Below are 14,041 nucleotides of genomic sequence, written 5' to 3'. Positions count from 1 at the left end.
TGCCCCTATTGTGTTGAATGCTACGAATCTTTCCTGTGTGTTCCACTAGATGCTGGTGTTTTAAGGATGGAAATGGCCTGTCCATTCCTCAAGTGCCCCTAGAGGACAGTATGGTGCCTGTCTGACTCTACTAGCTGTGCCAATCTGTGATGGGGTTTTACTTGCTGGTCTCTGGCTCCCTGGGCATTCGGGCTGCCTTTTCTTGCTATAAGATAGGTGCATAGTGCAGCATTTGTTCAGCCTGCAGGATGTGCGTAAGTGTTGCACATTTTCGAGAAGCAGGAGCACACAGCGCTTGTGACGTCACAGGGAGGCTCCAAACTGCAAATTTAAATAAAGACAGCCAGCATTTGTCGCAGTCCTTGCTGTGGAGCTGTCATTGCAAGGTGCGGGGCAGTATTGCACTTTTGCACTTGTACCCAGGAATATTTGTCAGCAAGCTAAAGTCCTCTAATAAGCAGGGAAGCATGCAGGCACCACGTCAGGTCTTGAAGACACTGGACGTAGTCCTGCTTGTGTAATTTTTCCCTAACAGACTAGCGGTGAAGGATAGTTCACAACCCCTAGGCTTGCCTGGTTGTGTTGCTACTGCAAAGATCTTTATCATCATCCTTGTATAAAAAGGCATGGCATTAGGCAGAAGGGGTGATCCCCCTTTCTCCGGTATCCTTCTGTTACAGAAGAGGAATGAGTAGGACGTGAATAAGGGCGATAGATGAGGTGAAAATTGAAGTGGGACAGATGGCAGATACCCCACTGAGGGAGTTTGAATCTGAGGAGGTTCAGATTCATGGTCTCTCTCAGGCTCACAGAGCCACCACTCTGTCAGGAGATAGTCCATATCGATTTAAATCTGCCACTTCATGAAACTTCCTCTCCCAAGTGTCCATCTCTGGGTTCTTGGCGGTCTTCCTGAAGTTCTCATTCTTTTCCCTTACAACCTCATTAGAGGCAGTAGTATTTGTGGAATGGGCTCACACTGATAGGATGTTGTTCCTCCTAAAAGGTTTACAAGGCTTTATCTGATGGAGGAAAAAATTATCTAGGAGATGGAATATGCCTGGCCCTGGCCTTCCCACCTAGGTCCTAACTCCCTGTGGCGCAGGTGGTGCCCGCAGCAGCATAGGCCAAAAAAGGTCTCTCAGGTTTTATTCAAATTTCTTCACTGTCCCAAAACCAACGAGCGATGGACAACTAAGGATCTCAACAAATTCTGCATGTTTGAGGGTTCTGGGCAGTGGCGCCATCCCCTCAGCCTGGGGATTTGCTTGTATAGGTGGACATAAAGGATGCGTATCTACATATCCCAATTTTTCTCTCTCATCAGTGGAGGACCAGTATTTTCAGTTTGTGGCCTTGCCTTTTGGGATGTCCGTGGCCCCTTCACTGTTCACAGAGTAAGTTAAGACTGTTAAGACTGCAGGAGGTGCCCTTTCTGGATTACCTGGATGATCTATTTTTCAGAAGGCATCAGTTCACTTACTGGAGCACATTGCTATTGCAGTTAGACTCAGCGGTTCAGCTGGGAACTAAATCTTCAGAAGTCATTTTTGGTTCCAACGCAAAGACTGGAATATCTGGGCTTGATCTGATACACAATCGCGTCAAGAATGTTTTCCCCTGGCAGGGAGGTGTATAGCCTAGGTAAATCTGGTGTTTTTCCTCAGATCTGAAGTATCCCACCGCATGAAAATATTAGTGAAGGTGGTAGTCTCGTTCGAGACAGTGCCATTGGCTCAGTTTCATTCCAGGTCTCTAAAGCCAAATGTCCTGTTAGCATGGTACAGAAGAACTGTGTTTTGCGGTTCTTGGATGTTTTCTGCAGCCCAGCACATTAAGGTCTTTGGACTGGTAAATGTCTCTTCTGAGGCTGTAGACAGAGAACCTATTTCTCCACATTATTGTGAAGGCTCTGATGACAGATGGGCTGGGGAGGGGTTCTGAGCCACGATTCAGTGCAAGGGGTTTGGCCTCTACAGGAAAGGTTGCTACCCTATAGTATATATTCTGGAGCTTTGAGCAATCCGGTTGGTCTTTCGGCATTGGATGAAGAAGTTGAGAGCCCTTACAAGAAAAGTCTGGCCAGACAGTGCCATTGCCGTGGCATATATCAATCACCTGAAGATGGGGGGGGCCCACCTGAAGTTGGGCTGCTCGAAAGGAAACTGGCTAGGACAGAATGAGACCTGAGTACCCCATAACAGTTACCCCGGAGGGGTTTAGGCATTTGGTCAACGAAGGGGCAGACCGGAGATTAATCTGTTTGCATCTAGGACCAATGCAAAGCTGACAGGTTCACCTCCAGAACCAGGGATCAAAAGGCTTTGGCAGTAGAGGTCCTGATGTTGTGGGACCAGTTCTTTTTGATGCATTTTTTTCTCCAATACAGCTTCTGTTGCATATGATTCGGATGCAAGGAACACTGGTGATTCTGGTTGCACCAGCTTGGCCCAGGAGTATTGTAAATATGGCAGTCCATGGGTGCTTTTGGCTCAACCAGATCTCCTGTTTCAGGGTCTGGTCTTCCATCTCTCTTTACAACCTTTATTATTGATGCTAGGATTCTGAAGAATCGAGGAGTAGCTGACACAGTCATTCCTACTTTGTAAAGAGTCAGGAAGACTTTTTCTAGGGGCATTTACCACTGGACTTGGCTGTCTTGGTGTGAAGCTAACAGGTTCCACAACTGCAAGTGTGCAATTGGTTGGATCCTGCCATTTCTCCAATCTGGAGTGGACTTTGTGCCATCTAGGGGCACAGCTCGGCCTTGGCAATACTTACCCAGAGGCCGAATGCTTCTCATCCATTTGTGCATCTGGTTGTTTCGATTAGGTCACCCGTGCTTCCAGGAGATCCAATTCAGTTTTGCAGGCACAATTTTGAACTTAGTTAGGACCTTCCATTAGTTTTTTGACTCAGAACATTAATTTTTGGTTGTGATTACTACTGCAGCAAGGGTGTCTGAATTGGTAGCTGTCTTGCAGTGAGCTCCATCAGTCCTTATCGGTTTTAGTGTGGGCTGTGAAGATGTATTGGGAATTGACTGTTGCTATTAGGCAGTCAAATTCGTTTTATCCTTCCTGAAGGACTAAAGAAGGGTCGCATGGTTACTATAGTAAGTCAATTCATGTATCAGCAGAATCTGATCATTGGAGGAGAGCACATTGAGTTCTCAGCACAGCTAGAGAACTGACCACAGTGTGCTCTCATGCCTAGTGTACACGTTAATAGCATAGTCGAAGGAATTTAACGCAAAGGAAGCAATACAAAGAAAACAGGATACTTTTCATACATGGTACAGGAGGCACATATCAGGAATATAAAATGTTGGGTTTACATATTTAGATATTAATATTGTTGCTCTGTGTCCCATGATGTACGATACAGAAAACTGGATTTTTGTACTTATCTGTGAAATCCATTCCCTTGAGCTTAGCAGAGGACACAGAGGTCCCGCCCCTCTGAAGCGCTTCCTATATGGGAGAAGTGAGGAGAGGAGGACTTCCTGTGCTTTTTTTTGTCAGTGTCCATTCATCTATAATATTATTATAATACAGTATTTATATAGCGCCAAAAGGTTTGCTCAGCACTGTACATTATAGTGGGGGACAGTACATGAGACAATACAGTAACAAAACACACGAGGGGTTCGAGGGCCCTGCTCTTTCGAGCTTACAATCTATAGGTGGCACATAATCCATTAACCTCCTAAGCAGCATTCCCGAGTGTAGCTCGGGATAAAATTTCAATACCAAGAGCGGTAACCCCGAGCTACACTCGGGCTTACCATGCGGCGTTGCTCAGGGGGTCCCTGCAGCACTTACCTTGTCCTTTGCTCCCGCGATGTGTCCCCTGCAGCGTCCCCGGCCATCTCCTCCGGCCGATGCCGGCATCTGGCTTCTGTGTTCCGGTCCCTGTGACGGCGGGAAATTTGAAATTTTTAAAAAATGTCATTTATGCTGTCATTGCTGTTTCAATGCATTTCACATATATTTTGTCCCTACTGCTTTGTCCTGTGCCCTGCCTGCATTTTGACTGTTATTTCTGCCTGGAAACTTAGAAAAGTCCATGGCGTCCAAAAAGCGTCCCTTTACGTCAAAAGCGGTTTTAGAACAGCGATAGTAAATCAGAACCACTTGCAGAATTGAGTGATGATTTGTGGTGAAATTCGTCATCAGACACTGAAAACGATTTTGCGACTTTGCTCAGCGATGTGCGAATTTGCCTCTGTATTTCAAATTTCAGTGTTTTTGGTTTGATTATATTATTGAATCAAATTTATATTTTTTTATGATTATTTATTAAATTATAATTTATGATTTCGTGTTTCAAGTTTTATTATATCCGGAATGTTTACTAGACTCTTGTTCATACAGATTTCAGTGAGTTATTCCTAAAAATTACAGCCTACAATAAAAAACTGCATATTTCCATGCAAAAAAATGGTACCGCTTTCAGCACAAAAAAATCGGAAAGAATCATACCGCCGAGGAGGTTAAGGATTAATATGGTCGATCTGTGTCCCATGATGTACTCCAAGAAATGGATTTTTACAGGTAAGTGCAAAAATCCATAGATGTGTAATATAAATGCTGTGCTGCTTCTTCACATTTTAGTACTAAATGATTTTAGCTGTGCTGCACTTCAATACGTGACCATATCCCACATGTGAATGTACACAAATATAATGCTATAGTGGTGCAAATTATTAAACAGGCAGACATCATCCAAACAATATAAATCAGTCTCAATGGAAAATAAATACAGTGTACTTATATGTGCAATATTTAAAGTCCCAGTGTTAAAAAAAACTTTCCACATTCAATGCGAGTCAGTGACAAATCTTATCAATCAATTCTTGTATTGGGTGCTCCATCAGCGCAGTATTTATATTATTAATCTACACTTACACATTTGTGGTACTGCTAGCAGCAGCCAGTCCACTGCTCAGGTTCTATTAGTATACAAGTACAAAAATCCAGTTATTCATTAATTTTTAAACAAAATATTCACATTTCATAAAAATAGAGTCTGACTTGGGTTAAACAAAAAGGGATAAATAAATTTATCTCATTGCTAGATATAACAACTCTAGTCTATAAAGTCCACAGAGGTTCATTAAAAGAGGCAAAAAAAAGAAGGGGTGAGAAATGAGGTAGGGACCCTGAAATATGCCTCTGCCCATTCATTCCCATTGACTGCTGCATTTCTGTGAGACCAGGTCCTACTAGAACGGTCGTGCACGCCGCCAATCTCCATCTGCTTGGCAGATCCAACAATACACCACAGAGACTTACTGATCCTGTGCCTGGATGTTACATCTGTTATTACCGTTTGGTTCCCCTCTGCACCTTCTGCCAGTCACAGTCCTCACTTATGCAAGTGTGCTATGTTTGTAAGGAATAAAGTGATGTGTTTTACGGATTCTCGCGCCTTGCTTGTTTCAGATATTAAAGGCACAAAGAGGTGCCTCAAAAATGCTCTTGAAGTCCCCAAAAAAAGGGAAACCCCATTCATATTTTTCAATGAAGTGAAGAAAAAAAAAAGTGCTAGGAGGGGGAGAGCCCAATCACACTGTCACAGTCCTGTAACCAGCCTTTACAACACAGCATTATGCAGCAGCACACAAATGAAGTGGATGGAGGCATCCCCCTTGCCGGAGAATGCATTCTGACAGAGGCACATGCAGGTCATTGGTTGCAGCCGCTGTTCAATAAACATTTTCCTTCTGTTGAGTGGGGACAGCTACACACTGATCAAAATTTGTCCAGTGCCTGCTGAGCCGGCTAAATTTTTCCAGTGTCATGTAATAAGAAAAAACAGCAATATTAAAAAAAAATTGCCTATTTTAGTTGAAATTAACTTTGTACGAGAAACATGATGCTAGTGTCATTTAAACAGAACATATTATAAAATAAGACGTATATTTTACATTTACAGTAAAACTTTTTTTTAAAGGAGCACTTGGCAAATAGGAGAAATCTAAACAAAAATGTACATTTTTTTTGTTCTATAGAAAATAATCTTGCCAAGTAATCTTGCCAAAAGACAGCCTACCCCTCCCTCTCAAGAAATCTATGTATAACTTTGTTACCTTAGGCCAGTGGTGGGCAACCTTTTTTTTTCAACTGAGCCAAATCTTGCCAAAACCACGATTGAAATTTGTTTTGAGAGCCACATTTTAAAACTGAAAATACATCCCCCATATAGTAATTCATCCCCCATAGTAATTCATCCCCCCTATAGTAATTCATCCCCCCTATAGTAATTCATCCCCCATATTGTGTCAATTCACTTACCTTTGCTCCGCGCGTTCCTCTCGCCGTGTTCCCGCGCCGTTCCGGTCTTCAGGGCGGACTGTGAGAGGAGAGGAGTTCGTCACACTGCCCCGCCTACATCCTGACAGCCAATGTTTGCCACGCTCCGCGGGATTAAAAAGGTCCGCCGGGCCGTAGTTTGCCCATTGCTGGGCTAGCTGCAGAGTCCTGACTTTTGGGGCGGCCGCCCGAGAGGAGGGAGGGGAGCGGGCGCCCGGCACACAGAAGAGCCGCATTAAAATGTGTAAAGAGCCGCATGTGGCTCGCGAGCCGCGGCTTGCTGACCACTGCCTTAGGCAATTAAAAAATGATTACTAAAAATAACAAAAAACTATAAAGGGTATACAGGTAAGAGAGCTGATGTGATTAAACTTCAGATAGATTTATGTGTGTGTTATTACTGATTTTTACAAAGGAAAAAATACCAAAGCTATGCAATCAGTTGTTAGTTTAAAAACTTGGTCTTGAAAATAACAAAAACAAAACAAACTGCTCATATTTTAACAAAATTAATTGTATGGTGTTGGGTGTATGTTTATAGAAAAGCAGCAATTATTAACCTTTTAATTTTTTGAACAGTCACTATAATGGGTTTCTGGTATTAGAACCCCTTATTTACATTATGTATTGTATTATTTACAATTTTACCTTTGCTTTTCCTCTGAAGGATTGTTGCTGGAACACCACAAAAACTGCACATCTTCTGGTAGACTTGGCAGTTGGTCCAAAATGTTTATTAAAAGCAGACACTTGGGGTATTGATGTTCTCGTGGAAACGCTGAATATGAGGATAAAATCATGTTCAGTGAAAACAGTTTACAACTTGAACTCCCACAACTTAAAGCAAATCAGAAGCAGTTTACTGTAAAAAAAAAAAAAAAAAAAAAATTACTAATCATATGCTATAGGCACCGGTTTTCATCACCAAGTCACCATTGTTTTACAGGATGTGGAAGGTGTCTCACAGTACAGGGACACTGTTCACTTCAAAAGGATGAACTGATACACAATATTGTTTGAATATGTTTTTTTAAGGACATTTTGCACACGCTGTATCAAGGGGAGGTGCATTGTAATATTTTGTATAGACACTAATCAACGTATATGGTTTTGTGGTTTTCCAAATCCTATGGTCTTTCACATATCATGGATTACTATATACACATTAGTATTGAGGAGGGAGGTGCATTGTAGCACACCCTATTTTATTTGGATTAAACACCATTTTGAGCTCATTCACTTTAACTGGCATTTTTCATTTTCCTTAGTAATAGGGAGGTGTTCACAACATTTTTCACTGTGTTTCCTATAACAATAGGCTTGGCAGCACAGCATCCAATTTGACTTATTGTGTGTACTGTGATTACGTTTTTGATTCACTGCTTAAAAGTGAACAAATTGTTAATTTCTAGCATATTTATACATTTGAGAGTTATGAATCTGCAAATTTAAATGTAGAGTTTTGTATCCAACATATGTTGGTGTTTTAAAAGAAATTTCAGGGGGCATCTACAGGACATAATAAAAATAAAGATTAAAATAATAAAAGGGTTAAAGAAGAATTCCGGGTTAGGCAAAAAAAAAAAAAAAAAAATTCACTCCATTAGTACACCCCCCCCCTACACAAAACACTAAACAGTCAATACATTTGTGAAATTCCTTAGCATTAAGGAGAAAAATCTAATTGAATTTTTATGACCTCATCTCTGTAATTCAAAAGATAACCGCATCTGCTCTGCCAAGAAGGAGGTGTAACAGCAGAGATTACATCATATCCTCAACTTTCTCTCTGCAGTAAAATGAAACTACAGTTCCCATCAACCACATGGAATTGTAGTGAATGTGGGCAGGTAAATCACATAAATATCCTCCTGCGCTCTTATGGTGAGCAGTGAATTAAGCTAGGAAGCAGCCAGCATCTGTCCCATACCAAACAAAGGCAATATGAATAAAATATAAAAGTTGATGCAGCGCTAAAAAAACAAAAAACTAATACCTAAATAGAGTACATAACCAGATAGTATATATAGGTATTTACATGACCCAAATCCACCTAGGGATAAGCAGAAAACAGTGGCCCTTAATAGGCTAATAACAGTGGTTAAGTGCAGGATAAAGTGTCCATAGTTGATAAATCTACAGGGGTGCAGGTGAATCACAGCACACTTAAAACGTGATCCCGGGCAGTCTTGCTGCAATGGCCTCTCACCTCCACTCTATGACCCTACAGGGCCACAAAGCGTACTGTAGATCACCTCAGATTCCTCCAATACAGGGACTCTTTTGATAGATTGGCATCACATGAACGGGGACAAAATTCCTCCAGACCAGTAGGTGAACGGAAAACACTCTCCTCCGATGTCACCACCGCTCATAAGCTCATAAATGAGGAGATAAACACAATCCTCATAGTGTATTACCGCTTTATTTGTAAATAGGCAGCAGATATCCAAACAAGGAAAGAAGGTAATCCACTTACATGGCAAGCAGCTTGTATGGAGATGACAATACAATGCTGGGTGTACAGCAGGATCAAAAAGGTGCACCAAGATGGCGTCACGCCGGAAGTGCGTCACCACGCTATTGCCGTCGACGCGTTGCGTCACGTAACTTGTGACTTCATCAGTGGGCAGGTACACTATGCCTGTACATGTTGAATGTGTATGAAAGTCTGGGTCAGCCCACCACTGCAAGTGGGGCTGAAGGACATCACTGCTTCCTGGAGAAAGAACTAATGAAGGGATGTGCCAAGACCAGTGGCTGGGGGGAAAAGGAGGCATAGCAGCCATTGGTCTTTCAAACAGGAAACCAAAGAGAATTAATGGTTTGATTTGAAAATGAATAGGCTATTTCAGAGCAACTACTGAGTGTACCAGAAGAAGGATGACATATAGTGAAGGTAGGAAATCAGCAACAAGGACATGTAAAGAAGTTTTTGCCTGAAGGTCTGCTTTAACTGCAAAATTCTCCATTCATTCCTATATAGAGTACCTCCACTGCTGGGATGCACAGTAGATGGTCTTTCTATAGGAATGAATGGAGATTTTTCCTTGCATTCAGAGAAGAACAAGCAGCACCCTGCCTGGTAGACTTTTGCAGAGGTGCTAGTGTGGTTTCCATTGGTCTGCACAGCCATTACCTGGCAGGAGTCACAAAGTGTGGGTATAAGACTTGAGGAGGAGTGGGGTTTGGAAAGTACTTTCTTATATTTACAGTATATATACACATACCAATCAGCAATAACTTTATGACTACCAACCTAATATTGACTGGGTCCCCCTTCAGCCTCATCAACTGCCCATTTTGCTGCCAAAACAGCCCTGACCTGTTAAGGCATGGACACCACTAGACCTCTGAAGGTATGCTGTGGTATTTGGCACCAAGCTGTTAGTAGCAGATCCTTTATCCGCTTAAGGATCACCTTATAGCAGATATACTGCTACAGGGCGGCACTTGTGCGCAGAATCACGTGTATATATATGTAATTCTGCATTTCCAGGTAGGGGCCGTGCGAAAGCCCTACCCGCGTCGCCATTCGCAGACGTTAATCACCAGGTACCGGCTTGTAATTACCCTCTGGTGCCCGGTGATTACCGAACATCTCCGACGGGGAGGAAGATTGTTTTGTATGCAAACAATCTTCCTTCCTGTCAGCTCGAGCATACTGCTCAGGATGGCTGTGCACAGTACAGCCATCCTGATTACAGTGAAGAACCCCCTGGCCCCCTAGTAAAACTTCCCCAGCACACAGTTAACTCTTTGATCGCTCCTCACATTAACCCCTTCCTGCCCAGTGTCATTAGTACAGTGTCAGTGCTTTTTTTTTCTAGCATTGTATTGGTGTCACTGGGGTGTCAGTAACACCAAGTTAGCTCCCCCCCTCCAGGAAACATCTGACCTCTGATTGCCAACAAGGCATTTGCCACCAAGTACTAAGTCATGTTTTGTGAAGGGGATCAAATACTTATTTCCCTCATCAACATGCACATCAGTGCATAATTTGTTAGACATGCATTTTTTGAATTTTTTGTTGCTATTCTATCTCACAGTGTTACAATACACCTACCATTCGATTTTTAGACTGATCATTTCGTTGTGAGTGGGCAAACATTTAAAAAACAAGTATTCATACCTTGGAATTCATTAAGCATGGAGTCCACAAATGGCCTGAAGGATAAAAGCTGGCCAATGAGAATATCTAAAGCCACAAGAAATACATTTGCAATCTCATCCTGATGAGCATCCGAAATAGGCACAGCATATAGACTTGGTGGAAACATGCTATGAAAGAAAAATAAGATTTTTTTTTAATGTTTCCAAGAAATGCAAATTAAACTTAATTATCCATGTGCAATGGGACATTAGTTTGATTTTCTCATTGAATGGCAGGGAGGGGCCATGAAATATAGACTGCTTAACCGCCTCCTGCCCGCCATATAAGGTAATGACGGGTGCAAGACGGTTCTCTTGTTCTGGGAGGACGTCCTCCCACTCTAACCGCACACACGCAGATCCAGGAGCACGCAGCGCAGTGATCAGTGGTGCACTGTGTCCCTCGGACACAGTGGATCACTAATCAATGGAAAGAGCCGAAGATGTCGGCTCGGTCATGTGATCAGCTGTGTTCAATCACAGCTGATCGCATGTGAATAGAGAAATTCCGGTTGTCGGCATTTCTCTCCTCACAAGCTGTCACACTGACAGCTCGAGAGGAGAGCAGGTAATCAGCATTCTTCGGAGCGGACATGTACACTGATCATCAGGGCACTGATGATCAGTGTGCCCCGATGATCAGTGTAGCCCCAGCAGTGCCACCTGTCAGTGTCCATCAATGCCACCTCTCAGTGCTCATCAATGCCACCTGCCAGTGCCCATCAGTGCCCATCTGAGATGCCTTTCAGTGTCAACTATCAGTGCCAGTCAGTGCTGCCTAAAAAGTGCTGCCTAGCAGTGCCTTATACGAGTGTTGCCTGTCAGTGCCCATCAGTGATGCCTGTCAATGCCCACCAGTGCCACCTATCAGTGCCCATCACTGCAGCCTCATTACAGCACATCAGTGAATGAGAAAAATCCCTTATTTACAAATTTTTATAACAAAAACTAAGAAAAAACTTTTTTTTCTCAAAATGTTTCAGTTGCTTTTGGTTTGTTTAGCAAAAAATAAAAACACCCAGATGTGATTAAATACCACCAAAAGAAAGCTCCGTCTCAAAACAATTATAAAAATGTCATATGGGTACAGTGTCGCATAACCGCGCAATTGTCATTTAAAGTGCGACAGCGCTGAAAGCTGAAAACTGGCCTGGGCAGGAAGGGGGCATAAATGCCCTGTAGGCAAGTGGTTAAAGCAACTCAATGGCTTAAAAAATACTTACTTGTAAAGAAGATTGTAAATACTTGTAACTCCCACTGCCTTTGTTGTTGAATGCCATTATGATTAAATGGAATCATCTCCTGAGATTCTTAAAAAAAATAAACCCTTCCAGGACAGACAGAAAGACAAACAGAGTCTCCTGTATGTCCCAATGCCCTCAGTGGTTTTCCCCACCAACTCCTATGTCACTACTAAAATATTTGCAGGCAATATTTTTATTTTTGCAAATCAAAATCTTACTAAAATAATACTAATTCACATTGTGCCATCATCTTGTATAGCACTGTAATAATAGGGAATACTACAAGGTCATATTTTACATAAAAATATTCAAAAGTTAAGTACACATCAGTATATAGCAAAAGATTCCTGCTCATTCACAATTACAAATTAGAAGAATAAAGGATGGAAACAGGAACTGGAGGAATGAGTCAGCTGACAGTGTGTGCCTCTGAGGTGGAAGGGGAAGATCATTTTTCATTGTTTACACACCTGTAAAAATCTGCATTTCTGGCCATTAAATACTAAAAACCCACAGAACATTATATATTTTTCTGAAAGCAAAGCTCTTTTAGAATAAAGAGCTGCAATTTTTTTGCGTTTTTATCAAAACACATTTTCAGGAAAATAAAAATTATTTTATTACACATAAACACAACAGAATACCCACATTTTTGGTAACATAAAAAAATAGGGTTGCATTGAGTAAATAGATACCAAACATGCCAACTCCTAAAATTGCATGCTCCTGTGATATCGTAAAAAACAATGTTACCCAAAAATCTCCATAGGTAAGGTTTTAAAAGCCTTTACTACTCAGTTTAGAGTTAACTGAGCTATGGCATTGGAATTAATGCTTTTATGACGATGTTAATGGTAATATTTCACGTGTAATCAGTTTACATATGCCCATCCTAAGTGCGCGTTTGCATTTTTGGGTGTATGTGGGGGGTTACATTTTGTTTTTAAAAAATTATAATTTTATTTTAACTTTTTTTTACTGCTGTCACACGGGGTTAAACTCCCATGTGATAGTATTGGGAAGGTGGTAGGTACTCTATGGAAATATTGGGAGTCTAAAGTCCAACGTGCCCTTCAAAGCATCTAACCAATCACAGATCTGTTCGGTTAGAAGCTTCCCTGGTTGTTTCTATATCTGAAACCAGAAGTGACAATATAATCGATTCCGGTTTCATTCAGTGACAGCCGCCCAATCACTTTCACTTAACAACCAGGTGCCACCTGAGGAAAATGAACACAAGCAGATGGCTACTACTGTTGAAAGAACTGAAGTAGTTAAAGGAGGTGGATTTTAAGGGTATTTTGAAGGATCCAAGGACTGGAAAGTAACAATTTGTGTGTGAAATAGAATTCTAGAGAAGGGGAGAAGCTTGTAAAAAGCTTGGATGCAAGACAAAGCAGATATTTGAAAACTGATAAAGAAATATGTGGAGGAGCTAGAATGCAGAGAGCATTGAAAGTTAGAGTTAAATGCCTGAACTGAAATAAAAAAAATTAGACATTAGAATCCAGTTAAGGGATTTACAGACAAAAGCAAAAGTTGAAGAGCAAAAGGCAGAGTTAGAGTCACTCTAAAGGCTGAAGATTTTTTTTATCTTCTTGCATTCTCTGAATTAAGGTAAAAAACCTTCTGTGTGCAGCCTCCACACCCTGCTCAGGCTTCCTTAAAAACTTACCTAAGGCCGATCAATTTAGTGCTGCACATGACAGGAGAAGCTCTCCCTGGCTCTCTCTCCCTCCTCACTGACTCAACAGCAGTAGGAGCAACTGGCTCTAGCTACTGTCAAAAACAGTCAGTGGGGGGGTGGGGGGGAAGGCTGAGCCCTGCTCTGTGTGTCCATTTTGTGGGCTCTGGAGCAAACACACATGGACACTTAGCAGGGGGAGGAGCCAGGGGTGCCAGAGGGGAATCAGAGAAGAGGAATGGGGCTGCTCAGTGCAAAACCATTGCACAGAGCAGGTAGGTATTACATGTGTTATCTTTTAAAAAATAAAAATTATGCTTTTAGTATTACTTTAACTATTTCAGTAGAGGTCACTTTCACCCCCTTGCTGCCCAGGCCAATTTTCAGCTTTCAGTGCAGTCACACTTTGAATGACAATTACTCGGTCATGCAACATTGTACCCAAATTACCCATTTGTATCATTTTTTTGAGACAGATATAGCTTTCTTTTGGTGGTATTTAAATCACCACTGTTTTATGTTTTGCTAAACAAAGAAAGACTGATAAAAAACCAAAAAAACAAAAAAAAAACCACTCTGTTTTGGTTATAACATTTTGCAAATAAGCAATTTTTCTTCTTCACTAATGGGCGCTGATATGCTGC

General features: G+C 41.7%; 1 protein-coding gene across 1 annotated transcript in view; it reads right to left on the bottom strand.

Moving 5' to 3' along the window:
* The window catches only part of FIRRM (FIGNL1 interacting regulator of recombination and mitosis), a gene marked incomplete at its 3' end in the record, with an annotated part of 101,330 nt that overhangs the window by 32,861 nt on the left and 54,428 nt on the right, over positions 1–14,041 (bottom strand). Inside the window, exons 10-11 of the mRNA XM_089683064.1 lie at positions 10,450–10,598; positions 6,966–7,095 (exon numbers count right to left, since the gene is read on the bottom strand). Coding sequence (XP_089539190.1) covers positions 6,966–7,095; positions 10,450–10,598 — 279 coding nt within the window. The remainder of the gene's footprint in view (positions 1–6,965; positions 7,096–10,449; positions 10,599–14,041) is intronic.

Source organism: Staurois parvus, unplaced genomic scaffold (genome assembly GCF_062004578.1).
Source record: "Staurois parvus isolate SC_StPar_1 unplaced genomic scaffold, SC_StPar_1.0 ptg000300l, whole genome shotgun sequence".
In the NCBI taxonomy this organism is placed as follows: Eukaryota; Metazoa; Chordata; class Amphibia; order Anura; family Ranidae; genus Staurois; species Staurois parvus.
The sequence above is the reverse complement of the archived record's forward strand: the minus strand, read 5'-3'. Positions and strand labels throughout refer to the sequence as shown.